The following is a 25,882-nucleotide window of genomic DNA, read 5'->3' as shown; positions in this document are numbered from 1 at the left end:
GGTCCCATGTCAATCGGATGAAGTTGAAAAATTAACATTACGAAGTTTCTCTGGGACGTACTGATTCCGAATAATGAAGTTGAAAAATTAACGTTCCGAAATACGCTAATTACGCTAACAGAAGCGCTGGCGCTGCGAAGCGCGAGAGGGAGTGCTGCGCTCCCTCCCTTCGATTCCCTCCCTCTTCTGCTAGCGTTTCTGCGCTAATACGTTAATTTTAAAACCCGAAGTTTTTTAAAATTTAAGGTGTGCTGTAGTTGCTCTGAGACGTACTGATTCCGAATATGCCTTTGGTTTTTCTCTGCGATGAGTAGTTCTCGAGTTATAAGAGGACAAACAAACATACTTTACTGCTTTATATATACTAGGGCATGCCCGTACTATATATATATCTAAAATTATATCCCCCCCCTCTATTTACATGAAATGGTTTGGTCCAAAGCGAACGGCTTGCGAGTACGGTGACAATCCCCCCCCCCTCTATTTACATGGAATGGTTTGGTCCAAAGCGAACGGCTTGCGAGTACGGTGACAATCCCCCCCCTCTATTTACATGAAATGGTTTGGTCCAAAGCGAACGGCTTGCGGAGTTTGGTAAAGAAATCGCCATAGCGTGCACAAACGCGCAGGAAAGCGAAAGAATCGCAAATTAGTTTTAATTAGTTTTAAAACATAGTTTAACGCCAACATAGTTTGCCAACGTGAAATAAATGAATACGCTCTCAAATGTGCCGTCCGAGGCAGAGTCTGTTCGCCACGTTCGGCACACGTGATAACTCGCTGCTCTCTGATTGGTTGAATCGTTTTTTGGACATAGCTCGGTAACTACTTGTCCGATTAATATGAAACCTTGAAAAGGCACATCCTCGGGTCCCCAGCAATATACCTGGCAAGTTTCAAGTATATCGGACCCGTGGTTGTCAAGAAACAGCGGTCACAGACAAACACACAGACATACACACATACACACACACACACACAGAGATTACTGGAATTATAGATAGATAGAAGTTGGTACGATTCGGCCAAGGAATCCCAGAGATAATTGCAATTAAGTGAGCCGTGACGTCACAGAACGCGCCGCCGGTAATATATTATAATTTATGGTAATCTATGCAGCACGACATGGTCATCACGGAAAACAAGGCGCCTTTGCCGGCGCAAAAACGGCTCTCCCAGGGTCAAACTCGGTATGGTTGTGAGCGCACGGTTCAGCGCTTCAAGAAAAAGTTTATTTTGTTAAAATCGAACCACGCATTAAAAAGATATGACTGGTTTTGTTCGCCGGCACGTCGGCGCTCGAATCGGCTCGCGATAAAATCCAACACGTCCTTTGTCGGGGTCGTCTGAACCAACCATGTGGCCTAGAAGGCTGGGACCGGTCTCAAAAGTTAGGTCTCGATCATATCTCGTAATGCTGGAAGCTGCACGTCTCTGTGATAATCTTGTGGACCATGACAAGAGATCGTGCGAGTCGCTCGCAACGGCTTCAAGCACTTCCGCATTCGACCATTTCATGAATGCCACACGCCCCGCCCATCAAAGCGCGTACGTATTAAACGAACATACAGTGGCCCATGTGTCGTCATTTGCGCATGCGCCAAAGTCTTTGCAGGAACATGAAGCATCGGAACAGCGCATTTGCGCATGCGCAAGAGTGAGAACCGCCTGTGCACCATTACGCTAACAGAAGCGCTGGCGCTGCGAAGCGCTAGAGGGAGCGCTGCGCTCCCTCCCTTCGATTCCCTCCCTCTTCTGCTAGCGCTTCTGCGCTAATTTTAAAACCCGAAGTTTTTTTAAAATTCAAGGTGTGCTGTAGTTGCTCTGAGACGTACTGATTCCGAATATGCCTTTGGTTTTTCTCTGCGATGAGTAGTTCTCGAGTTATAAGAGGACAAACAAACAAACATACTTTACTGCTATATATATATATATATATATATATATATATATATATATATATATATGATATATATATGTATATATATATATATATATGTATATATATATATATATATATATATACATATATATATATATATATACATACATATATATATATATATATATATATACATACATATATATATATATATATACATACATATATATATATATATACATATATATATATACATACATATATATATATTGTTGCGAATATGGAATTTGGCCTCCATATCCGCTTGTAAATATTCCCCTATTTTCTCCGATACTCCCCAACTTTCCCCAATCCCCCATTCCCTAGTCCCATTGCATGTAAATAACAATCAGTAGAGCCGACCTTCCCCTTATTCCCCCATTAAATGTCGTGCCCAGGTCCACCGCACCACACGTAGAATGTGATTATATGGCATCAGTAGTGAGTTTAGGACCTTTCCCATACCTCCTCCCATCTTCTTCCCCAAACAACAACAATAACAACAACTACAACAACAATTACAACAACAACAGAGGAGATGGCGGCGGAGCGGGGGAGGATGCGTCCTCACACCGGCTCGATTAGCTCCAGACCATGCGCTCCACGGGGTTACCCCGAAGGGGCTGGCTGTCAGCTCCTCGTCAGGGGCGGAGCCAGTAACCCCCCCCGCACGCACCCAATGAGAAGCAACGTGCCGATTCCACGAGGCGGAGCTAACGAGCCGAGGGCGTGTCACTCCCCGCCGGATATACGCAGCCGCTTGCCGGATGTGACGTAAGATGCGCCTCAGCTTGGAGAGAGAAGCCACCGCCACCCCCAGCGCGACGATACCTCCCCGCATCTTTGGACCGGACCGGACCGTACTGGACCCTGCTTTGAGCCAAGAGTGCACCTTGAGCCATCGATACCCGCTGTCCTTTTCATCAACCCCCGTGTGAGTCAGCCTTGTCCCGTTTGTCTGTAGTCTGTCCGGGGTTAATATAAGAGTGTGTCTAAGTGCCTGTCTTTCTGTGATTATAACTCTAGCCCCTGTAATCTGACCTTTCCGTACGAATATAATCTCCTCCGGAGGTCTTGAGAACTGAACCCTTGGTGTCGTATTGTGTTATTGTAATCCAGCCGGGTGTCTTCTTTTTCTTATTGAGCCAGCGTAACGCGACTAGTCAACGTTCGGGCACAATCGGGTAACTTGTGCAGACGTGGTCATACCATAAAACCGCTCGGTAAATAACATCCAAGCCACGTCTGTAACAATTGGTGTCGAGGAGTGGAATTCGAACCCCGGGACTAAATTAGTTAGGCCCAAATTTTGGGAGGGAAAATCGATTCGGAGCGCGTTTCCCGCGCGAAATTATAACGGCGAAATTTCAATTTGTTTTACGAAAATAAAAAATAAAAACCGAATTTTGAAAGTCGCGCTATGGCGGATCAAGACAGCTGGGGTCCGGTAAAGGAGAGTGAGGTAGGGTCGATCCAGGACCAAAATGAGGGACAGGAGGAGAGCGAAGCAGTGAGGGCGGCAGGTTCGCAAAATAGCGCCGTCACGCACGAAGAAGCGGGCGCGCAAAATGGCGCCTCGCTGGTCACCGTGCCCGCGACCGAAGTAGCGCCGCTGGGAAGATTGGAACTTTTTTTTATACAAATGACGGCCCTTATGGAAAAGAATAGTGAGCGATTGGAAAACCAAATGGGGGTAATGAGGGACGAAGCGAGGGCTCGGAGTGAGCAATTGGGGGTAATGAGGGACGAAGCGAGGGCTCGGAGTGAGCAATTGGGGGTAATGAGGGACGAAGCGAGGGGTACCAGTGAGAAGTTAGACAATAATTTTGAGGAGTTAGACAAGAAAATTGAGAAGTTAGACAATAATTTTGAGGAGTTAGACAAGAAAATTGGGAAGTTAGACAATAATTTTGAGGAGTTAGACAACGGGATAAAAGAAGTAAAGAATGGGTTAACGGGGGTAGAAAACAGAATGGCCGCTCAAGAGAATCAAATGGAAGGGATGCAAAAAGGGTTAGAGGGGTTAGAAAACAGTATGGAAGGCAAATTGAGGGACATGAGGGACCAAGCGGAAAGGGAAGTTAACCAAATGGGGCAGCAGATAGAGGGGGTCAGAATGGGGGTAGAAACCAAACTGGATGCTCACAGGGAGGAAATGGAGCAGATGAGGGTGGCATCTGGGCAGGAGATGCAAGTGATGGGAGAAGAGATCAGAAGAGGAGTGAGTGAGGAGGTCGGAGGAGTGCGCGAGGAGGTGAGGCACTGTAAGGAGCGCATGGAGAAGGAGGTGAGAAAGGGGACTGTAAAATTGCAAGGGGGTATAGAGGAGTTGACGCTGGGAGTAGAACAACTGACAGTGGGACAAAAGGAGTTGGGGGAACAGGTAAAGAAGAACACAGCGGTAATAGAGGGGTTAAAATCGACGCAGAAGGAGATGAAAAAGGACGTAGGGGTAATTAAAAAAGAGTGTCAGACGGTACATGAGGACTTGACGAAAAAAATGAACAAAGTGGTAGAGGTGATGGAGGTTAAAGAGCGGGAGGTGCGGGAGCACATAGAAAAAAATAAAGTGGAGTTAGAGGAAGAACTTAAAGGGGCGCACGAGGAGATGAAGGAGGTGAAGCAGAAATTAGAAGAAGTGGAAGAGGGGGTGAGCGAAATTAAAAAGCGACGGAGAGAGGATAAGAAAGAGATAAAAGAGGAGGTAAAAGAATTGGTCCAGAGTCTGTGTTCGGATCGTGATGATGTGCTCATTAACCGGATGAGGGATTCGCAGGTGATGGAGGAGAAGCGAAGAGAAAGAGGACCCGGTGTAAGTGGTGACCAATATGGTCGTGCGTATGATGCGCCAGGTGATTTAATAAGCTTGGGGGTCGAGATAGACCCGGATGTTCGTGAGAGGCCAAGAGTGAGGTGTATGGCTGGTCCGGAGGGTATGGAACGAGAGGTGCGAGGTGTGGGTGAGCAAGGTTGTGGTGGTATGGAATGGGTAGCGGGTTGCGGAGGTGTGACCCATGCATCGACACCAACAGGGGTAGTTGTTGGAGGGACCGGGGAGGCACGAGAGCCCCTTGGGGGTAGTGTACTGTGGGGGCCCGGCCGGTTCGGCCCCGCGCTGACCCCGCAAGGGGCGACGCACGGGGTCCGGCAGGCGGGCAACGACTCACATATGAGGTGGTCCCACAAGGTCCCACTCGCGCCGTATGACGGCAAGAGTGATCTACGCGCGTACCTGGCGCAGTTCGACTGTGTGTGTAAGGGCAACGGTTGGGGTGAGGACGAAGGTGGAGTACACCTGGTGGCCGCATTGCGCGGCGCGGCGGCGGAGGTGCTGACGGCATTACCAGCGGGTGCTCTCACCCTGCCAGCCCTCCGCGACGCCCTAATTAATCGATTCGGCATAGAACAGCAGAGCGAGCTTGTTAAAGCTCAGCTCGCGCTGCGAAAACGCAAGCCCCAGGAAGCCATCGGGGAACTTGCCCACGACATTCGCCGCGCAGTGGGGATCGCACATGCTAGCATGGCAGCGGATTCCCGGGAAAGCCTGGCGCTGGACCATTTTATCCAGGCCCTCCCGGATATTGAGCTCCGGCAACAGCTCGCCATGTGGCGCCCGCAGACTCTGAGCCAGGCGGCTGACGCTGCGGCCCGTTGGGAAGCAGCGAGGCCCCTAGCCCGAGGGGGCGAGCGTCTCGCAATGGCGGTCCGCCAGGTGGGACCCCCGATGGAGGGCGGACCCCTTAGGGGACCCGCCCCCGACGTGGGTCCTGACCTGGCGGGCATGGTCCGGAGGCTGGTGGACCAGCGCCTGGCGGGACCTGGACCATGGCAGGCGGCCCCGGAGGTGGCCCGCGGTGGACCACGAGCGGGTAATCCAATTCGGACCTACAGGGGGGGGAATTTGGAATTCCGGAGGCAAGCACCTTATCAGGTGAGGTGCTATACCTGCAACCGCCTGGGTCACCTGGCGCGGCACTGTCGAAACGCGCGCCGGGATGATCCCCGGCAGTTGAGGTCCTCAACTCCGCCCAGGGGGGAGCGGGTTAGCCGACCCCAGACACCCCCCCGCCAGACCCCGGGAAACTAGAAGGTGTCGGGCACGTAGGGCGGTGTTCGGCAGCAGAGGATGGAGGAGAGCCCTCATTGACGCGACAGGTCATTTATTGTGGCCAAATTGGAACGGGTAGCCTGACAATTAGATGCAAAATTGCCGGCGTGGGGGTAGACGCCGTAGTGGACACAGGAGCTAGCGCCACGATCATCAGCCCTGTGGTCCTTGATTCGAGCGCAGGTGGCTGGGATAAGATCCAGCGCCTGCAAAATTATAGTTTGCAGCTTGCTACCGGGGTAACGGCCCCGATCATAGGGCGTGGTTCTGTGACCCTCAAGTTAGGGTCGGTAAGGAGGGAGATAGATGTTTGGGTGGCGGAGGTGTGCGACCCATGTTTAATAGGGTTGGACCTGTTGACTGCCAGCGGTTGTAAAATCGACTTGTGCCGGGGGATCCTGCAGGTGGGAGTAGAAGAGCTGCCGTTAGGGGGAGTGAGCACGGCCGAGAGAGCGGAGCTGGAGGCTTCCGAGGCCGTGACCATCCCCCCAAGGGCCGAGGCGATAGTGCCGGCCCGGTGGGCAGCTCGCCCAACATGGCAGGAGTCCTGCGGCCTGGTCGAACCGGTGGCAGCGCAGTCCATACCGGGTTTAATCGTGGGCCGCACCCTTGTAAAAACGGACGGACCGGTAGTGGCCGTCCGAGTAATAAATATGAGTACAGAACCACGCACTATAGTAAGGGGCACGAGGGTAGCTGGCTGCACCCCAGTTGAGGAAGTCGCGACAGTGAGGGGCGAGAACGTCCAGCCGAGCCGACCCCGGGGGGAGCCTTCAATAACAAGTAGGAATTGGCCCGATCCCATTTGCGAGATGGTAAATCGTAGCAGCGTAGAGTTGGGAGGTACCCAGAGGGAGGCCTTACACAAACTGGTTGGGTCCCATTTGGACCTCTTCTCCCTGTCCACCGAGGATATTGGACGTACGGGCCTGGTGAAACATCAGATCCACACCGGTGAGGCCCGGCCTATTCGTCAGGCCGCCCGACGGCTCCCTTGGAGCAAGAGGGCGGAAGCTGACGAGCAGGTTGCAAAAATGCTCGACGCAGGTGTGATCGAGCCCTCGGGAAGTCCTTGGATGTCACCTGTTGTGCTGGTCAAAAAGAAGGATGGGACCACGCGGTTCTGCGTGGACTATCGCCAGCTAAACAACGTGACACTCAAGGACTCATATCCCCTGCCAAGGATTGATGACACCCTCGATGCCGTTGCGGGCTCAAATTGGTTCACAACTTTGGACCTCAAGAGTGGGTATTGGCAGGTGGAGATGGATAGGGCAGGGAAGGAGAAAACGGCATTTTCCACAGGTAAGGGACTGTATCAGTTTACTGTGATGCCGTTTGGTTTGTGTAACGCCCCCGCCACCTTTGAGAGATTGATGGAGCATGTACTAGGCGGCATGCCATGGCAATCATGCCTGGTGTACCTGGATGACGTCCTGGTACATGCCCAAACGTTCCCCCAGGCACTAGCTAATTTGGACCAGGTGTTCGGGTGCCTCAGACAGGCAGGGTTGAAGCTGAACCCGAGTAAGTGCACTTTGTTTGCAAGAGAGGTGGCCTATCTAGGTCACGTGATTGGCCGCGAGGGGGTAAAAACAGACCCAGACAAAATTAAAGCGGTAGAGGAGTGGCCCGCACCACGTACCATCAAAGAGGTGCGGGGATTTTTGGGACTCTGCTCCTACTACCGGCGCTTTGTGGCGAAATTTGCGGAGTTGGCCCGTCCCCTCCACCGGCTTACGGAGAAGGGGACGCGATTTAATTGGACACGGGAGTGCCACGAGGCCTTCCAAAAATTGAAGGGGTGTCTAACATCCGCACCCCTTCTAGCTTACCCCACTAGTGACGGGACATTTACCCTGGACACGGATGCGAGCCAGGAAGGATTGGGCGCAGTTTTGTCTCAGACACAGGAGGGCGTGGAGAGAGTGATTGGTTATTATAGTCGGGCCTTAAGTAGGCCCGAGAGAAATTATTGCGTCACTCGCAAAGAGTTATTGGCTATGCTGGCTGCCATGAACCATTTCCACCCGTACTTGTACGGGCGGAAATTTTTGGTTAGAACTGACCATTCCTCCTTGCAATGGCTCCTTCGGTTCAAGGAACCGGAGGGCCAAATTGCAAGGTGGTTGGAAAAGTTGCAGCAGTACGATTTTGATGTGGCCCATAGGGCCGGGAAGGCCCATGGTAATGCGGACGCACTCTCTCGGCGTCCTTGTCTGGGGGAAAACTGTAAATTTTGTGCGAGACACGAGGAGAGGGAGCAATTGGGCGATTCCGCCCCGATTCTCGTCGTCCGGGCAACCCGGGTGAGAGGGCCAATTTTGCCACTAACCGCGGACGAGGAATTTGGAGAGTTGGCTTGGAGCACGGCCCAGCAGGAGGATCCTGTTCTGGGGCCGGTGTTCCAATGGGTCAAATTGGGGCAAAGACCAAAGGGGGAAGAGGTCACCCCCCTCGGGGCACAAACAAAGGCATATTGGGCTCAGTGGCAGACCCTGGAATTGAAAGGCAACATCTTGTATCGCAAGTGGGTGGAGGTTCCCTCTGATCGAACTTCCTGGCTGGTGATAGTCCCTGACAAATTCAAGAACGTCATATTGCAACAGGTGCATGGTACCCGCTCCGGCGGCCATTTGGGCAGGACAAAGACAATATCTCGGGTCCGCCGGAGGTTCTATTGGGTGAATATGGGGCGCGACATACAGGACTGGTGTCGGAGATGCGACGCCTGTTCTGCCAAAAAGGGACCAGCACGGAGGATGAGGGCCCCCCTTCAATTACATCAGGTGGGGGCCCCCCTTGAGCGGGTGGCTATGGATATTCTAGGACCGCTGCCCCGCACCCGCCAAGGTAATAAGTATATCCTCGTTGTAATGGACTATTTCACCAAGTGGCCGGAGGCCTACGCCCTCCCCAACCAAGAAGCAGGGGTGGTAGCGCAGGCCTTCGTGGAAGGATTTGTGTGCCGGCATGGGATTCCACAGGAGTTGCACACCGACCAGGCACGAAATTTTGAGAGCAAATTGCTAAAAGATGTGTGCAGTCTCCTGTCAATTCGGAAAACCAGAACAACGCCTTTAAGACCTCAATCTGACGGGATGGTGGAAAGATTCAATCGAACTCTAATCCAACAACTGGCACTGTTCACCACCACCCGTCAGGATGACTGGGACGAACATCTCCCTTACTTGCTCATGGCCTACCGAACCAGCCAGCACGGGGCCACCGCATGCAGTCCAGCGTTGCTTATGTATGGGCGGGAGTTACGGGCTCCCGCCGACTTGCTATGCGGTCCCGTGCCAGACACAGTGGTTAACCCGCCGAGGGAGGGGTACGCACGTCACCTAGAGGAAGGCATGGAGCTAGTCCATGCCTTCGCCCGCCGCCAACTCCATCTGGCGGGGGAAAAGATGAAGCGCAGGTACGACGACCGGAGCCAGGGGAGTCAATACGCTCCGGGGATGAAGATTTGGTTCTTTAATCCCCGGAGGCGAAAGGGAAGGTGCCCAAAACTCACCTCCCCCTGGCAAGGCCCAGGAGTCGTCCTGTCGCAAATCTGTGACGTGGTCATTAAGATCAAAATGGGGCCACGAGCCCTCCCTCGGATCGTCCACGCCGACCGGATAAGACCTTACACCGGCGAGCAGGCGCCCCCGTGGATTGCCTCGGCTTTAGATGCCGAGGCGGGACCCAGTACCTCTGAATAAGGGGGGGCTTATTAGTGCCAGAGGACTGGGGGATTGAGGAGCGATAGGCCCGGTGGGAGAGGGTGGCATCCCTGCCACCTTTCCCATGTGGGGCAAAGGAGCAATAGTTTATGGGGTGTATGGCAGTGAAAACTAGCCCGGGTGGGTTAGGATATATCGTGTGTAGGGATCTAGAGATTGACATTAGGTAACGTTAAGATTAGTTAGTGACTGATACCTGTAGTGGGGACGCAGGTAGATTAGTATGGATGATAATGACGAGGGAGCGCAATAGTTTAAAGGGACGACTGGGAAGCGCAAGTTTCAGAAGGGAGTAGTTAGCTGAGATGATGCCGTGTTTGTGAGAATTGAACAGGTGTGATTGCACAGGTGTGCAACTGGACAGGTGTGTGGAGCAGTGTATGAGTAGTGAGTGTGTGGATCAGCGCGAATGCGCTTGGGGAGAGAAGGGTGCAGGTGGCACCAGGTGTGAGAGCACAGGTGTGCAGGTACAGGTGTGTGGAGAGAGTTGGAGTGAGTGGTACGGAGTGGTGTGCATGGTGCGAAGGTGTGGATGGGGGAAGAGTGGACCCCTTTCACGAGTACCCGGGGCGGGTAGTGTAAGTGTTAGGTAGAGGGTGCAGGTAAATTGTGGTTGGATATTGGCATTTGTGGTGCGGTTGCAGAATGGTGTTGTGAATGGGTGCATTAGTGTTGTGGAAATGGCTGGGCGTGTAGCCTGTTAGTGTGTGTAGTTGGTTGGGCACTCCACCACTGTGAGGATGTCGGCCAGGTGAGGCCGCAGGTGGGCTCTGGGAGCCGGTAGTTGTGAGTGGGTGCCTGAGGATCCCGGGTGTGGATCGGGCAGCCCAGTGCCAGAGAGGGCACGGAGTGGGGAGAGAGCCAGAGGGCCTTCCCCTGGTAGTTAGGTTAGGGTAAGGAGCAGGTAAGCTCGGAGGCAACTGCAGTGGTGGAGGTGTGCAGGTGGGTAGACCCACTGGGAGAGGTACACGTCGCAGCCCAGAAATTGTACGAGGGCACCGGGAGATGAATCGGGGGAGTGAGACCCCAAATTGAAGAGCACCACAGTTTGGCCAATGGGAATTGGTTTTTAGAACCCATAGTGTAAGAGGGCCAATGGTTTGGCCGGAGAAAGACCCCGGGTAGTGTAAAGTTGTTAAAGTCATTTAGGAAATAGTTAGGATTAATGAACCTGTCGCACCATACGCAGCCACTTACCTGTGGTGATGATGATGACTCCACACCTGTGTTTTCTTTGTTTTGTTGCAGGAGATGAATCGCTGTGTGGATTTGTGAGACGCATCATGACGTGGATGAGACATTGGGGTGATTCCATCTCTCCCTCCCTAGGAGGGACTGATGATGAATTGGTGATGGCAGATTTTGATGTGCAGTTGGAGATGGCAAATTTTGATGAGAGTTGAAAATGGCAAATTTGATTGGTTAGGAGGGAGAGAAGACGAATTTGGTTTATGGGAGGAACGGGGAAGACAGTAGGGATGTTTGTTGATTTGTAAAGTAGATGTTTATGGGTAGTGTTGTGTTTTGTGGATACAGTAAGGGGTAACGGAGGGGCCATGTAGGTTACCTGGTGGGGGGGGGGGCGTACGATAGGAACGTACCTGTCTCACCTGGTTCCCATGTGCCCCCAGTGTGCATTACCTTATATTGCGTGCACTTTTGTGCCCTTACCACCTTACTCACTTGTTTCTTCTGTTGTCTCCCACCTCCGAGGATCTGGCTTTGGGGTAGAGAGAGAGGAGAGAGAGGTGCTGGCGACGCAGTTGTGGGCCTGCACTTTCGCTGTTCGCTGCCTGGATCGGTACACCATATGGACCGCAATGTTTGTGGCCACCCACAATGGACCGCAGTTCGTTTGCGGCCAAGCACCACCCGGGGATGGACCTATGGGTCAACGTGGCACCTATGCCATACAGGTGAACCACTTTTAGTTAAACACCAAGTGCACCACAAGAAGAGCAAGAGACACCTGCAGGGTTAGGGGTTGTCGAATTTATTTTTATTCCAATGAACAATGGTGACTGCACCGATTGGTGGTGGGGTGGTGCTTTTGATGCTGGGAAAGGGTGCTCTGCACGTTATTAAAGGGCCGTCGGCCACAGAGCACTCGTGGGTTGGTGTATCGATGTTGGCAAGCGCGCTCTCTCTATGCATAACATCTGCATGTGTTCCTCCAAAAACAGGTCCTGGATCGTAGTGTAAATAGCAGCGTAGTCTTGTAAATAATGCTCCCTACCGGCTGTATGTTTAGTTTGAGAATTCTTTCCGGATTCGGTTATCCTGTGGGTGTGTTTCTGTGAGGAGAAGGGTGCAACGTCGCAGGGGGACATATTTACTCATTTGTGAATATCTGTAAAACTGTCGCACTCAGGGTAGAGTTAATAGTAGAGGGAACTACATTGCGTGCCACACTAAAGTAGGTAAAAATTTATCGGGTCGGGACGCCCCGAGGGTAGAGAAGGGTGCAATGTTGCGAATATGGAATTTGGCCTCCATATCCGCTTGTAAATATTCCCCTATTTTCTCCGATACTCCCCAACTTTCCCCAATCCCCCATTCCCTAGTCCCATTGCATGTAAATAACAATCAGTAGAGCCGACCTTCCCCTTATTCCCCCATTAAATGTCGTGCCCAGGTCCACCGCACCACACGTAGACAACTTTCGGACATCTTCCTAGTTATTCTTAATCTATGTCAGTTAAGGCCTCGTTTCCATTAATTATGACTCTTCGTTGCACCAGAATGTGATTATATGGCATCAGTAGTGAGTTTAGGACCTTTCCCATACCTCCTCCCATCTTCTTCCCCAAACAACAACAATAACAACAACTACAACAACAATTACAACAACAACAGAGGAGATGGCGGCGGAGCGGGGGAGGATGCGTCCTCACACCGGCTCGATTAGCTCCAGACCATGCGCTCCACGGGGTTACCCCGAAGGGGCTGGCTGTCAGCTCCTCGTCAGGGGCGGAGCCAGTAACCCCCCCCGCACGCACCCAATGAGAAGCAACGTGCCGATTCCACGAGGCGGAGCTAACGAGCCGAGGGCGTGTCACTCCCCGCCGGATATACGCAGCCGCTTGCCGGATGTGACGTAAGATGCGCCTCAGCTTGGAGAGAGAAGCCACCGCCACCCCCAGCGCGACGATACCTCCCCGCATCTTTGGACCGGACCGGACCGTACTGGACCCTGCTTTGAGCCAAGAGTGCACCTTGAGCCATCGATACCCGCTGTCCTTTTCATCAACCCCCGTGTGAGTCAGCCTTGTCCCGTTTGTCTGTAGTCTGTCCGGGGTTAATATAAGAGTGTGTCTAAGTGCCTGTCTTTCTGTGATTATAACTCTAGCCCCTGTAATCTGACCTTTCCGTACGAATATAATCTCCTCCGGAGGTCTTGAGAACTGAACCCTTGGTGTCGTATTGTGTTATTGTAATCCAGCCGGGTGTCTTCTTTTTCTTATTGAGCCAGCGTAACGCGACTAGTCAACGTTCGGGCACAATCGGGTAACTTGTGCAGACGTGGTCATACCATAAAACCGCTCGGTAAATAACATCCAAGCCACGTCTGTAACAATATATATACATATATATATATATATATATATATATATATATATACATATATAATTATATATATATATATATATATATATATATACATATATAATTTTATATATATATATATATATATATATATACATATATAATTATATATATATATATATACATATATATATATATATATATATATATATATATATATATATATATATATATATATATATATATATATATATATATAGTGAAACCTTGACTTACGAGTTTAATTCGTTCTGTGACCGAACTCGTAACTCAATTTGCTCGTTTCTCAAATTAAATTTCCCCATTAAAATGAATTGAAATGCTATTAATCCGTTCCAGCCCCCCAAAAACCACACCAATTTTTTTTGAAATATATATATATAAATATATCGCGCTTTATATTTCACCTGTATGCAGCATACAAGTTGGCAGGATGGCCTGGACTGGAGGTACGCACACTTGACTCTAAGTCTAAACTGTCCAGCCTGGGTTTGAATCCCGACCAAGCTATAACCTGTCATGTCGGTGTTTCACAGGCAGGGTGATTCATCAATGTGTGTACCGCTAAACTGGGCGCCCCGTTTGCGGCCCATTAGTTGATGGATGTTAAGGATCTCACCGTGTCTTCCACAAAGAGAAGGCGAGCTATCGCCGGCACTCTGAACAAGTTGTGGCCTGGCATGCTCTTCTCCTCTGCCGTTATATACGTCCTCCTCGGCATCTTTTTCCAGAAGAGCCCTGTCTCGTCACAGTTGAAGATTTGCTGGGGGATGTATCCTTCGGCTTCTATCAGTTCGGCAAAAGTTATAATAAAATCTTCAGCTGCCTTCACATCCGAGCTTGCTGCCTCACCATGCCTGACGACGGAGTGAATGCCGGTCCTCTTCTTAAAATTATCAAACGATCCCCGACTGGCTTTGAATGACTCTTCCCAAATCCCCGTAAATGTCTCGTGCCTTCTCACAGATGATGCTCTCGGTCATGGTATCTCCTGCGAGCTGCTTCTCCGTCAACCACACAAACAACAACTTCTCCATCTCTTCATGGACAGAGGTCCGGAGCTTTGAAATAATCTTAACGCCCTTGGCTGGCGTTATAGCCTTTATCGACTCCTTCTGCTTCAAAATCGTACATATCGTAGAAGTACTACGATCGTACTGCCTCACCAAGTCGACAACACGCACACCTCGCTCATGTTTTTCGACGATTAAGTGTTTTATATCCAAGCTCGCTCGCTCGTAACTCAGATCTCGGCTCGCATCACAAAGCAAAAAATCGACCGAGCGACGGCTCGTATCTCGGAAAACTCGTAAGTTGGTGCACTCGTAAGTCAAGGTTTCACTGTATATTTATATGTATACTATATATATATTTATATGTATACTATATATATATATATATATATATATATATATATATATATATATATATATATATATGTATATATATATATATATATATATATATATATATATATATATATATATATATTGTTACGGACCGCGGATAAGATGTTAATTTGCCGAGCGGATGGCACCACGGCCCGAACCGTTTTTACAATGACTAGACCCGATCCTGAAACGTTGGCCAAATCGTGCCACAGATATTCAATGAGGAAAAGACAAAACGACACGGATGTGAAGAAGAAAAAGAAGAAGAAGAAGAAGACAAAAAGGGTTTGCAATACGAATATAATTTATTACTATGTACAGGACAAAAGAAACCAAGGAAGAAGGAAAGATAATAAAATAATTTACAGAAGAAATCAAGGAGACACAGTGCAATGCTAGCTTACCTACAGTCTTAATTAACCCAGGACAAGAGACACAAAACGGACGACAATAAAACTCACACGAATGGGGAAATGGCAGGCAGGAATGGAAGGACTGGTAGGAGAGGAAGGTCCAACGGGAACCGGAGCTGGAGCTTGATCCTGCACGGGACGTCCGGCGGGACCCCGACGGCCACCGATGCCACCGCAATCTGGCCCCCGCGTCACAGCGGGTCAAAACTGCGTGGTCTCCAAGCTGGTGGTGGTGGTCTCCAAGCTGGTGGTGGTGGTCTCCAAGCTGGTGGTGGTGGACTCCAAGCTGGTGGTGGTGGACTCCAAGCTGGTGGTGGTGGTGGTGGACTCTAAGCTCATCTGCCGTCCCTGGCGCAACTCTCCTTTCGCACTTCTGGACTTGGCCTCCTCTGCCGTCTCTGGCGCACTTCTCCTTTCGCACTTCTGGACTTGAACTCCTCTGCCGTCTCTGGCGCACTTCTGGTTTCGCACTTCTGGACTTGGGCTCCTCTGGCGCACTTCTGGTTTCGCACTTCTGGACTTGGACTCCTCTGCCGTCTCTGGCGCACTTCTGGTTTCGCACTTCTGGACCTGGACTCCTCTGCCGTCTCTGGCGCACTTCTGGTTTCGCACTTGTGGACTTGGACTCCTCTGCCGTCTCTGGCGCACTTCTGGTTTCGCACTTGTTACGTGGTCCTCCCGGTGACTACCTGGTCTCGGTGACCCCCGGACCGTGAGAGGAACTCCGCCAGAAAAATCTATTATTTATGCGCTTTCGTAGCGCAAGCAATATGAATTCCAATCAATAAGAAACCCCACACCAAGGATCCGGAATAATCAATGATATATTCCCCGAGCAATCAACAACCATCCACAATCAGCAATCAATCGTACAAAGATGTAAACTCATCTATAATAACTCTAAGATGGCCATCTTATAGTTATACATTCCTCACGTGAGCCCCACTCCCGACTCCCTCCATGGTCAATGTCTCTCTCAATGTCTCCGTACTCCTGTAGTTCGATCTCCGCACGTGGGTGGTTGAACGGACCCTTCCTGACGTGCTTTCACCGGGCACGTCCCGTACCGGGAACAACGGCTGCAGCACGCACCTCCTGGCCAAGCAAAGCGGGTACAGCAAAGCAGGCAAAGCAACACGCGGCTTGCCCAGCGCGCGCGGCCCAAGGTGCGACCCGTACGCGGCCTTGTAGACGGTGAGGCGAACTGTGCCGGCTGCTTGGTTCCGTGCACGAACCCACGGTGACTTGACGTGTCAAAGGGTAGTTACACGTCCCGGTAACTCCTCTCGCCAGACGGGCTTTTAAACGCCGATTCTCTTACGTTGCTCAATCGATACCGCCCGCGCCCGAGCTCGGCGAGGAAGAAGAAGAATCGCTGCCCCTCCAGGACCCCGTGTCCTCCCCTCCTCCGCCTCCGGTCTCCCCCCTCCCAGAAGGGCTCCCGACCCTCCAATCACAACAACCTTCAATCGACTACACATTGACAAGCAAAGACCCGAATAGTAATTCACATACACCCACACAAACATGTAACACTCCCCCCCTTCAAGAAAGAAAGTTTGAACCCAGCGACAACCCTCTTTGCCGGCCAACTTGGACAAACAAACCAGACACCTCACCCCCCCCCCCCCCCCCCCCCGCCCCAAATCATCAGCTCCCCCCGGGCATAGCCACCACTCAAAAACAAAGCAACAAAATTTCACACAATCCCCCAGATTAATCCCCTCTGGACCAAGCGTCAACCACCTCCCGCCTCTCTTGAATGACGGTCAAGAGGTGGTGACCAAAGCCCCCAAACTTAAACCTCTCCACAGCACCCCCTCGGGAGGCCCAGCGGAGCACCCCCTACATGGACGCCCCAAGGAATGCGGAATTCACGGCTAGTCCGGGGAGGAAAGCCCATTACATGGACGCCTTTAAGAACGTGGAGTTCACGGTTAGTCCGTGCAGGAAAGTTCACTACCTGGACGCCTTTAAGAACGTGGCGTTCACGGTTAGTCCGTGTAGGAGCCCCGGCTCGGCGGCTCCCCCGTATATAGTGCTTCAACTTCTCCAGACTCCTAACAGTTACGGTGGGACCCCTTGTCCCAGCCGTTACCTGACTGGCGGTCTCCTTCTCGGCCAGTGCTCTGACCTTCATTCTTTCGGGAGGTGCCGTAACTCTGGGAGCCTCCATAGTAATATCGGCTGCTGCCAACCCCAAAACTACCGCCAAGTTGTCCTCTTCTGTAGACCTCTCGACGCCTACGAAATGCCTTCCCTACTGTTATGGTCCGACCCTCCAAATCCTTACCATTCCAATTCTTCTCTGCCTCTCTGGCGTCTCTTGTGCTTGCAAACGTGACAAAGCCGAACCCTCTTGACCGTTGCGTTTCCCTGTTTTTTACCACCCGCACTTCCACCAGCGGCCCATATCTGTTGAAGACAGAGGTCAGAACTTCTTCCTCTGTGTTGAAGTTCAGTCCCCCTACAAATAACTTGGAACTTTTGTCACCATCCCGAGCGGGGGTGGTACTATTTCCCCTGCGGGGCTCTTTACCCACCCTCGGGTTACCATAAATTTGCCCCCCGGCCAAATCATTTCCGATAATCACAGATACTCCCTCTACAGGAAGCGTGGCTTGTAAACCGACGGTGACCGGTCCTGACACCAAATCGGATTACAAATGGATGACATGAAGTGGGGCACTAACACAGCCACCGATCCCTTGTAACCGAACACTATCACCAGTTGCGGTACTCTTTGACAATGGCAAAATGCCTTCAAGCATTAAGGATTGATGGGCTCCTGTGTCCCTCAAAACCCTAACCGGTCTTGGGTTAGTCAAGTCTCCCTTGAGTGAGACCAACCCCTCATAAATAAATGGTTGGTAACTCTTCTGTGGGCGATTTCTTACGTTTGCCATCGCATTCGGAGTTGTACTAGTCGGACTCCGCTCTGGGTTTTCCCTTTTCATGAGGTAACAACTGGACATCAAGTGTCCAGGTTTCTTGCAAAAAGCGCAAGTAGGCCCAGAGGAAAAACTCGTGGTCTGCCTCGGGCCCCCCCAAAAATAAGTTTGTCTTGGGCCCGTAGCCCCCTGATTTCGAACAGTTCGGGTATCAGCGTTGTCCCCATAATCATCTCGAGGCCGCCGCCCTGTATTGTCGTTCTCCGCACCTGCTGTTCCCCACCTCCCCTGCGGAGATCTAGGCGAGGAGTTCGGTTCGTGGACCCCTATCCGGTGTGTTAAGGCAAAATCATCTGCCAGGGTGGCTGCGTCCCACAACTTCGGTACTTTCTTTTCCTGCAGGTACACTTTGATGTCCTCGTGGACACACTGTTGAAATTCCTCCACCAGCATCAGGTCACGCAATGCTTCGAAGTCGTTCCCGACTCCTTTTGACTCACACCACCGATCAAACATATTTTCTTTCACTCTGGCAAACTCCACATGGGTCTCACTCTCCCTCTTCCTGGCATTCCTGAATTTTTGCCGGTAAGCTTCCGGAACCAACTCATAGGCTTTGAGGATGTGCTTCTTCAATACCTCATAATCTGCACATTGGTCCATTGGTAGCGCCGAATAAATCTCTGAGCTTTTCCCACCAGCACACTTTGCACTAGTATGGTCCAGGCCTGCTCCGGCCAGTTTAACTGTCGAGCCACTTTCTCAAAGTGTGGAAAAAATTTAGCGACTTCCTTTTCACTGAAGGGTGGAACCAGCCTCACATGTCTGCCCACATCCCAGGTGTTCTGGCTAGGTGTCGACCCCGTCAGCAAGGGTGGTACCTCTCCCCGTTCTCTCATTAACTCCAGCTCCTTGAATTTAATTTCTTGCTGAAGCTCCATGTCACGTTCCTTAAATTCCCTTTCCGCTTTTCTCTCCTCTGCTTCGAGGTCCCTTGCAGCTCTCCTCTCCTCTGCTTTTCTCCCTTCTAACCTTTCCTGGAGTTCTCGTTCCACTCTCCTTTCCTCTGCTTGTTTCTCTTCTCTCCTCTCTTCTGCTTTCCTTTCTTCTTCTGCTAACCTTTCCTGGAGTTCTCGTTCCACTCTCCTTTCCTCTGCTTGTTTCTCTTCTCTCCTCTCTTCTGCTTTCCTTTCCTCTTCTGCTCTTTCCTTTTCTGCTTTCCTTTCTTCTGTTTTCATCCTTTCTAACCTTTCCTGGAGTTCTCGTTCCCCTCTCCTTTCCTCTGCTTGTTTCTCTTCTCTCCTCTCTTCTGCTTTCCTTTCTTCTTCTTTGATCCGTTCCTGGCTCCGTAATTGCAACTCTAGTTTCCGGATCTCAACGTCTTCTGGTTCTTCGGGTAGCCACTGCCAGGCTAACTCGTCCCATGTTCCTAATCCCACCATAGATTGTATCACCGTGGTCTGCAACTCTGCCTTCCTCAAATTAGTTCGGACCTCCAAGTTAAAATGTTTGGCCAATTTCAAGAGGTCCGCTTTTAGTAACACTCGGAACTGTGCCTCACTCGGTGTTACCGCAAAGTTCTGTGCAACAAACGCCATGGTGACTATCGTTTACACCTGTTAACCTTCACCCAAGACTTTACCACAATTTCTCAAAAATTTACCAATTAATAATTAATTAATTAATTGTAATTAATAAAAACTATTATTTTATTATGTTATACAATTTTAAATCCTGGACGTGCGACCCCCCAAGGTGCGACCGTACGCGGCCTTGTAGACGGTGAGGCGAACTGTGCCGGCTGCTTGGTTCCGTGCACGAACCCACGGTGACTTGACGTGTCAAAGGGTAGTTACACGTCCCGGTAACTCCTCTCGCCAGACGGGCTTTTAAACGCCGATTCTCTTATGTTGCTCAATCGATACCGCCCGCGCCCGAGCTCGGCGAGGAAGAAGAAGAATCGCCGCCCCTCCAGGACCCCGTGTCCTCACTCCTCCGCCTCCGGTCTCCCCCCTCCCAGAAGGGCTCCCGACCCTCCAATCACAACAACCTTCAATCGACTACACATTGACAAGCAAAGACCCGAATAGTAATTCACATACACCCACACAAACATGTAACACACTTGTGTCAAGGCTTCCGCGCGCGCTTTTTATAACGCCCGCGGGCGATCAAGCCGCCGGTCTCTAGAACACACCCATCGGTGAGCTCGCCTCGGCCCTGATTGGTCGGCACAGGCCCTCTGGCTCCACCCTTGATGACGATGGGCGGGCACGCCCAGGATTCGGCAGCTCCTCCCCCTTCTTCTCCAAGCCTACCTCGTGGCTAATGGAGTCGCGGTGAAAACCGCCCAATAGCTGTGGCGAATGCAGTTGGCAGGAAAGGCTTTGGGAATTGGAATAAAAAAAGGGATCTATCGATTTGAATTCGGTGCAATGGAGTGTCAATTAATGGAAGACAAATCCTTAGCCTAATACACAGAATAAGGAAATAACTACCAACAAGGAGGAAATCTATGATTGGCCGGTGGATGTTTATGAAATAACTACGGAACGACCTTTGACCTTTATACACAGACTGGAGGCAGGAGGGTCCACAATAAAACAATAAAAAAACACAATCCTCATATCCACAACAATATATATATATATATAGTATATATATATATATATATATATATATATATATATATATATATATATACATACATACGTAGTCACGTGAAAAAGTAAGTACACCCCAGGTAAAGTTTTGACTTTTTCAACATATTTCAACATACAGCTATTTGATTTTCATTTCAACAATATTGACAGATAAAGGTGATATAATATTGTTACAGACGCGGTTTTGGATGTTAGTTTACCGAGCGGTTTGGTATGACCGCGTCTGCACAGTTTACCCGATTATACTCGAACGTTGGCCGAGTCGCGCTACGCTAGATCAATGAAGGAAAGGACACAACGGCTAGGTTAAATGACACGACACCAGGGGTACAGTTCTTAAGACCTCCGGAGGAGGTTATAATATTTGTATGCAGAACGTTTTAGATTACACTGACAAGAGGTACAGCATAGGAAGGTGGGCACTTAATCACGGTCTTATAGTAGCCCCGACAGACCACAGATAAACAGGACAAGGCTGACTCACACAGGGATTGATGGCAAGGAAGGGCAGGTAGTCGATGGATAGCACAAGGTGCACCTTGGCTCAGGGACAGGATAAAGCGCGGTCCAAAAGATGCAGGGAGGTCTCTCAGCGCTCGGAGGTGGCGACTTCTCTTTCCAAGCTGGGGGCGCATCTGACGTCACCTCCGGTAAGTGGCTGCGTATATCCAGCGGGGAGTGACACGCCCTCGGCTCGTTAGCTCCGCCCCAGATGGAATCGGCCCGCCGCTTCTTATTGGGTGCGGGGGGGTTACCGGGCTCCGCCCTTGACGAGGAGCTGACAGTCAGCCCCTTCGTGGTAACCCCGCCGGAGCACATGGGCAATGGCGGCTAACCAAGCCGGAGTGAGGACGCACACTCCCCGCGCGCTGTTGTTGTAGTTGTTGTTGTTGTTGTAGTTTCATGAGGAAGATGGGAGGAGGTATGGGGAGGTCCTAAACTCACTACTGGTGCCATACAATCACATTCTGGTGCAACGAAGAGTCAGAATTAATGGAAACGAGTCCTTAACTGACATAGACTAAGAATAACTAGCAAGATGTCCTATAGTTGTCTACGTGAGATGCGGTGAACCTGGGCACGACAGTTAATGGGGGAAAAAGGGGAAGGTCGGTTCTACAGAGTGTTGTTTACAGACAATGGGACTAGGGAATGGGGGATTGGGGATAGTTGGGGAGTATTGGGGAAATAGGGGAATATTTACAAGCGGATATGGATGGAGGCCAAATCCCATATCCGCAACATTGCACCCTTCTCTACCTCGGGGCGTCCCGACCCGATAAATCTTTACCTACGTTAGTGTGGCACTCAGATGTAGTTCCCTCTACTATTAACTCTACCCTGAGTGCGACAGTTTTACAGATGTTTACAAATGAGTAAATATGTCCCCCTGCGACGTTGCACCCTTCTCCTCACAGAAACACACCCACAGGATAACCGAATCGCGGAAAGAATTCTCAAACTAAACATACAGCCGGTAGGGAGCATCATTTATACAAGACTACGCTGATATTTACACTACGATCCAGGACCTGTTTTTGGAGGAACACATGCAGATGTTATGCATAGAGAGAGCACGCATGCCAGCATCGATACACCAACCCACGAGTGCTCTGTGGCCTTACGGCCTTTAATAATGTGCAGAGCACCCCATCCAAGCACCAAAAGCACCACCCCATCCTGTACAGTCAGCACCATCCGGTGCACCAATAAAGCGTTCATAAATCACCGGTGGTGTTGCAGCCAGCCGATGTTCTGCCGCTGGTCTTGCCTTCATGTGGTGCACTTGGCCTTCTAGCTTCTTTCAAAAATAAAGAAAGGCGCCAACCGCGTCCATTTCTGAATTGTGGCCGTCAGGGGGCCAACTAAAAGTGGTTCACCTGTATGGCATAGGTGCCACGTTGACCCATAGGTCCATCAACGGGTGGTGCTTGCCCGCAAGAGAACTGCGGTCCATGGTGGGCGGCCACAAAAATTGCGGTCCATATGGTGTATCGATCCCGGCAGCAAGCAGCGAAAGTGCAGGCCCACAACTGCAGAGCCAGCACCTCTCTCTCCTCTCTCTCTGCCCCAAAGCCAGATCCTCGGAGGTGGGAGACAAAAGAAGAGGACAAGTGAGTAAGGTGGTAAGGGCGCAAAAGTGCACGCAATGTAAGGTAATGCACACTGGGGCACATGGGAACCAGGTGAGACAGGTACGTTCCTACCGTACGCCCCCCCCCCCACCAGGTAACCTACATGGCCCCTCCCTTACCCCTTACTGTATCCACAAAACACAACACTACCCATAAACATCTACTTTACAAATCAACAAACGTCCCTACTGTCTTTCCCGTTCCTCCCATAAACCAAATTCGTCTTCTCTCCCTCCTAACCAATCAAATTTGCCATTTCCAACTCTCATCACAATTTGCCATCTCCAACTCAACATCAAAATTTGCCATCACCAATTCATCATCAGTCCCTCCTAGGGAGGGAGAGATGGAATCACCCCAATGTCTCATCCACGTCGTGATGCGTCTCACAAATCCAACAGCAATTCTCCTTTCCTGCACACAGAACAAAGAAAACACAGGTGTGGAGTCATCATCACCACAGGTAAGTGGCTGCGTATGGTGCGACAGGTTCATCAATCCTAACTATTTCCTAAATGACTTTAACAACTTTACATTACCCGGGGTCTTTCCCTGCCAATCCATTGGCCCTCTTACACTATGGGTTCTAAAAACCAATTCCCATTGACCAAACTGTGGTGCTTTTCAATTTGGGGTCTCACTCCCCCAATTCATCTCCCGGTGCCCTCGCACAATTTCTGGGCCGCGACGTGTAGCTCTCCCAGCAGGTCTACCCACCTGCACACCTCCACCACTGCAGTTGCCTCCGAGCTTACCTGCTCCTTACCCTAACCTAACTACCTGGGGAAGGCCCTCTGGCGCTCTCCCCACTCGGTGCCCTCTCTGGCACTGGGCTACCCGGGTCCGTCCTCCGGATCCTCGGGCCCCACTGACACTAACGGCTCCCGGAGCCCACCTGCGGCCTCACCTGGCCGACATCCTCACAGTGGTGGAGTGCCCAACCAACTACACACACTAACAGGCTACACGCCCAGCCATTTCCACAACACTAATGCACCCATCCGCAATACCATTCTGCAACCGCACCACAACTGCCAATATCCAACCACAATTTACCTATACCCTCTACCTAACACTTACACTACCCGCCCCGGGTACTCGTGAAAGGGGTCCACTCTTCCCCCATCCACACCTTCGCACCATGCACACCACTCCGTACCACTTACTCCAACTCTCTCCACACACCTGTACTTGCACACCTGTGCTCTCTCTCTTGGTGCCGCCTGCACCCTTCTCTCCCCAAGCGCATTCGCGCTGATCCACAACACTCACTACTCACACACTGCTCCACACACCTGTCCAGTTGCACACCTGTGCAATCACACCTGTTCAATTCTCAACCACACGGCATCATCTCATCTAACTACTCCCCTCTGAAACTTGCGCTTCCCAGTCGCCCCTTTAACTATTGCGCTCCCTCGTCATTATCATCCATACTAATCTACCTGCGTCCCCACTACAGGTATCAGTCACTAACTAACCTTAACGTTACCTAATGTCATCTTCTAGGTCCCTATCAATATCCTAACCCACCCGGGCTAGTTTTCACTGCCATACACCCCATAATCTATAGCTCCTTTGCCCCCACTATGGGAAGGGTGGCAGGGATGCCACCCTTACCCACCGGGCCCATCGCTCATCAATCCCCCAGTCCTCTGGCACTAATAAGCCCCCCTTATTCAGAGGTACTGGGTCCCGCCTCGGCATCTAAAGCCGAGGCAATCCACGGGGGCACCTGCTCGCCGGTGTAAGGCCTTATCCGGTCGGCGTGGACGATCCGAGGGAGGGCTCGTGGCCCCATTTTGATCTTAATGACCACGTCACAGATTTGCGACAGGACGACTCCTGGGCCTTGCCAGGGGGAGGTGAGTTTTGGGCACCTTCCCTTCCGCCTCCGGGGATTAAAGAACCAAATCTTCATCCCCGGAGCGTATTGACTCCCCTGGCTCCGGTCGTCGTACCTGCGCTTCATCTTTTCCCCCGCCAGATGGAGTTGGCGGCGGGCGAAGGCATGGACTAGCTCCATGCCTTCTTCTAGGTGACGTGCGTACCCCTCCCTCGGCGGGTTAACCACTGTGTCTGGCACGGGACCGCATAGCAAGTCGGCGGGAGCCCGTAACTCCCGCCCATACATAAGCAACGCTGGACTGCATGCGGTGGCCCCGTGCTGGCTGGTTCGGTAGGCCATGAGCAAATAAGGGAGATGTTCGTCCCAGTCATCCTGACGGGTGGCGGTGAACAGTGCCAGTTGTTGGATTAGAGTTCGGTTGAATCTTTCCACCATCCCGTCAGATTGAGGTCTTAAAGGCGTTGTTCTGGTTTTCCGAATTGACAGGAGACTGCACACATCTTTTAGCAATTTGCTCTCAAAATTTCGTCCCTGGTCGGTGTGCAACTCCTGTGGAATCCCATGCCGGCACACAAATCCTTCCACGAAGGCCTGCGCTACCACCCCTGCTTCTTGGTTGGGGAGGGCGTAGGCCTCCGGCCACTTGGTGAAGTAGTCCATCACAACGAGGATGTACTTATTACCTAGGCGGGTGCGGGGTAGTGGGCCTAGGATATCCATGGCCACCCGCTCTAGGGGGGCCCCCACCTGGTGTAATTGAAGGGGGGCCCTCATCCTCCGTGCTGGTCCCTTTTTGGCAGTACAGGCGTCGCATCTCCGACACCAGTCCTGTATGTCGCGCCCCATATTCACCCAATAAAACCTCCGGCGTACCTGCGATGTCGTCTTTGTCCTGCCCAAATGGCCGCCGGGGCGGGTACCATGCACCTGTTGCAATATATCGGTCTTAAATTTATTTGGGACTACCACCAGCCAGGAAGTTTTATCAGAGGGAACCTCCACCCACTTGCGATACAAGATGTTATCCTTCAATTCCAGGGTCTGCCACTGAGCCCAATATGCCTTTGTTTGCGCCCCGAGGGGGGTGACCTCTTCCCCCTTTGGTCTTTGCCCCAATTTGACCCAATTGAACACTGGCCCCAGGACAGGATCCTCCTGCTGGGCCGTGCTCCATGCCAAAGTTCCGAATTCCTCA

General features: G+C 51.2%; 1 protein-coding gene across 2 annotated transcripts in view; it reads right to left on the bottom strand.

Moving 5' to 3' along the window:
• The window catches only part of PIGV (phosphatidylinositol glycan anchor biosynthesis class V), a 361,837-nt gene that overhangs the window by 116,962 nt on the left and 218,993 nt on the right, over positions 1-25,882 (bottom strand). The window contains exon 1 of one of the 2 annotated variants that reach the window (XM_078774062.1): positions 22,584-22,628. The exons of the other annotated variant lie outside the window; for it this stretch is intronic. Within the exon in view, the coding sequence (XP_078630188.1) occupies positions 22,584-22,613 (30 nt within the window). The 5' untranslated portion in view covers positions 22,614-22,628. Of the gene's footprint in view, positions 1-22,583; positions 22,629-25,882 lie in introns of those variants that run through there. 2 annotated transcript variants of the gene reach the window in all.

Source organism: Myxine glutinosa, chromosome 3 (genome assembly GCF_964187855.1).
Source record: "Myxine glutinosa chromosome 3, kmMyxGlut1.1, whole genome shotgun sequence".
In the NCBI taxonomy this organism is placed as follows: Eukaryota; Metazoa; Chordata; class Myxini; order Myxiniformes; family Myxinidae; genus Myxine; species Myxine glutinosa.
This window is presented reverse-complemented; position numbering and strand designations above follow the sequence as displayed.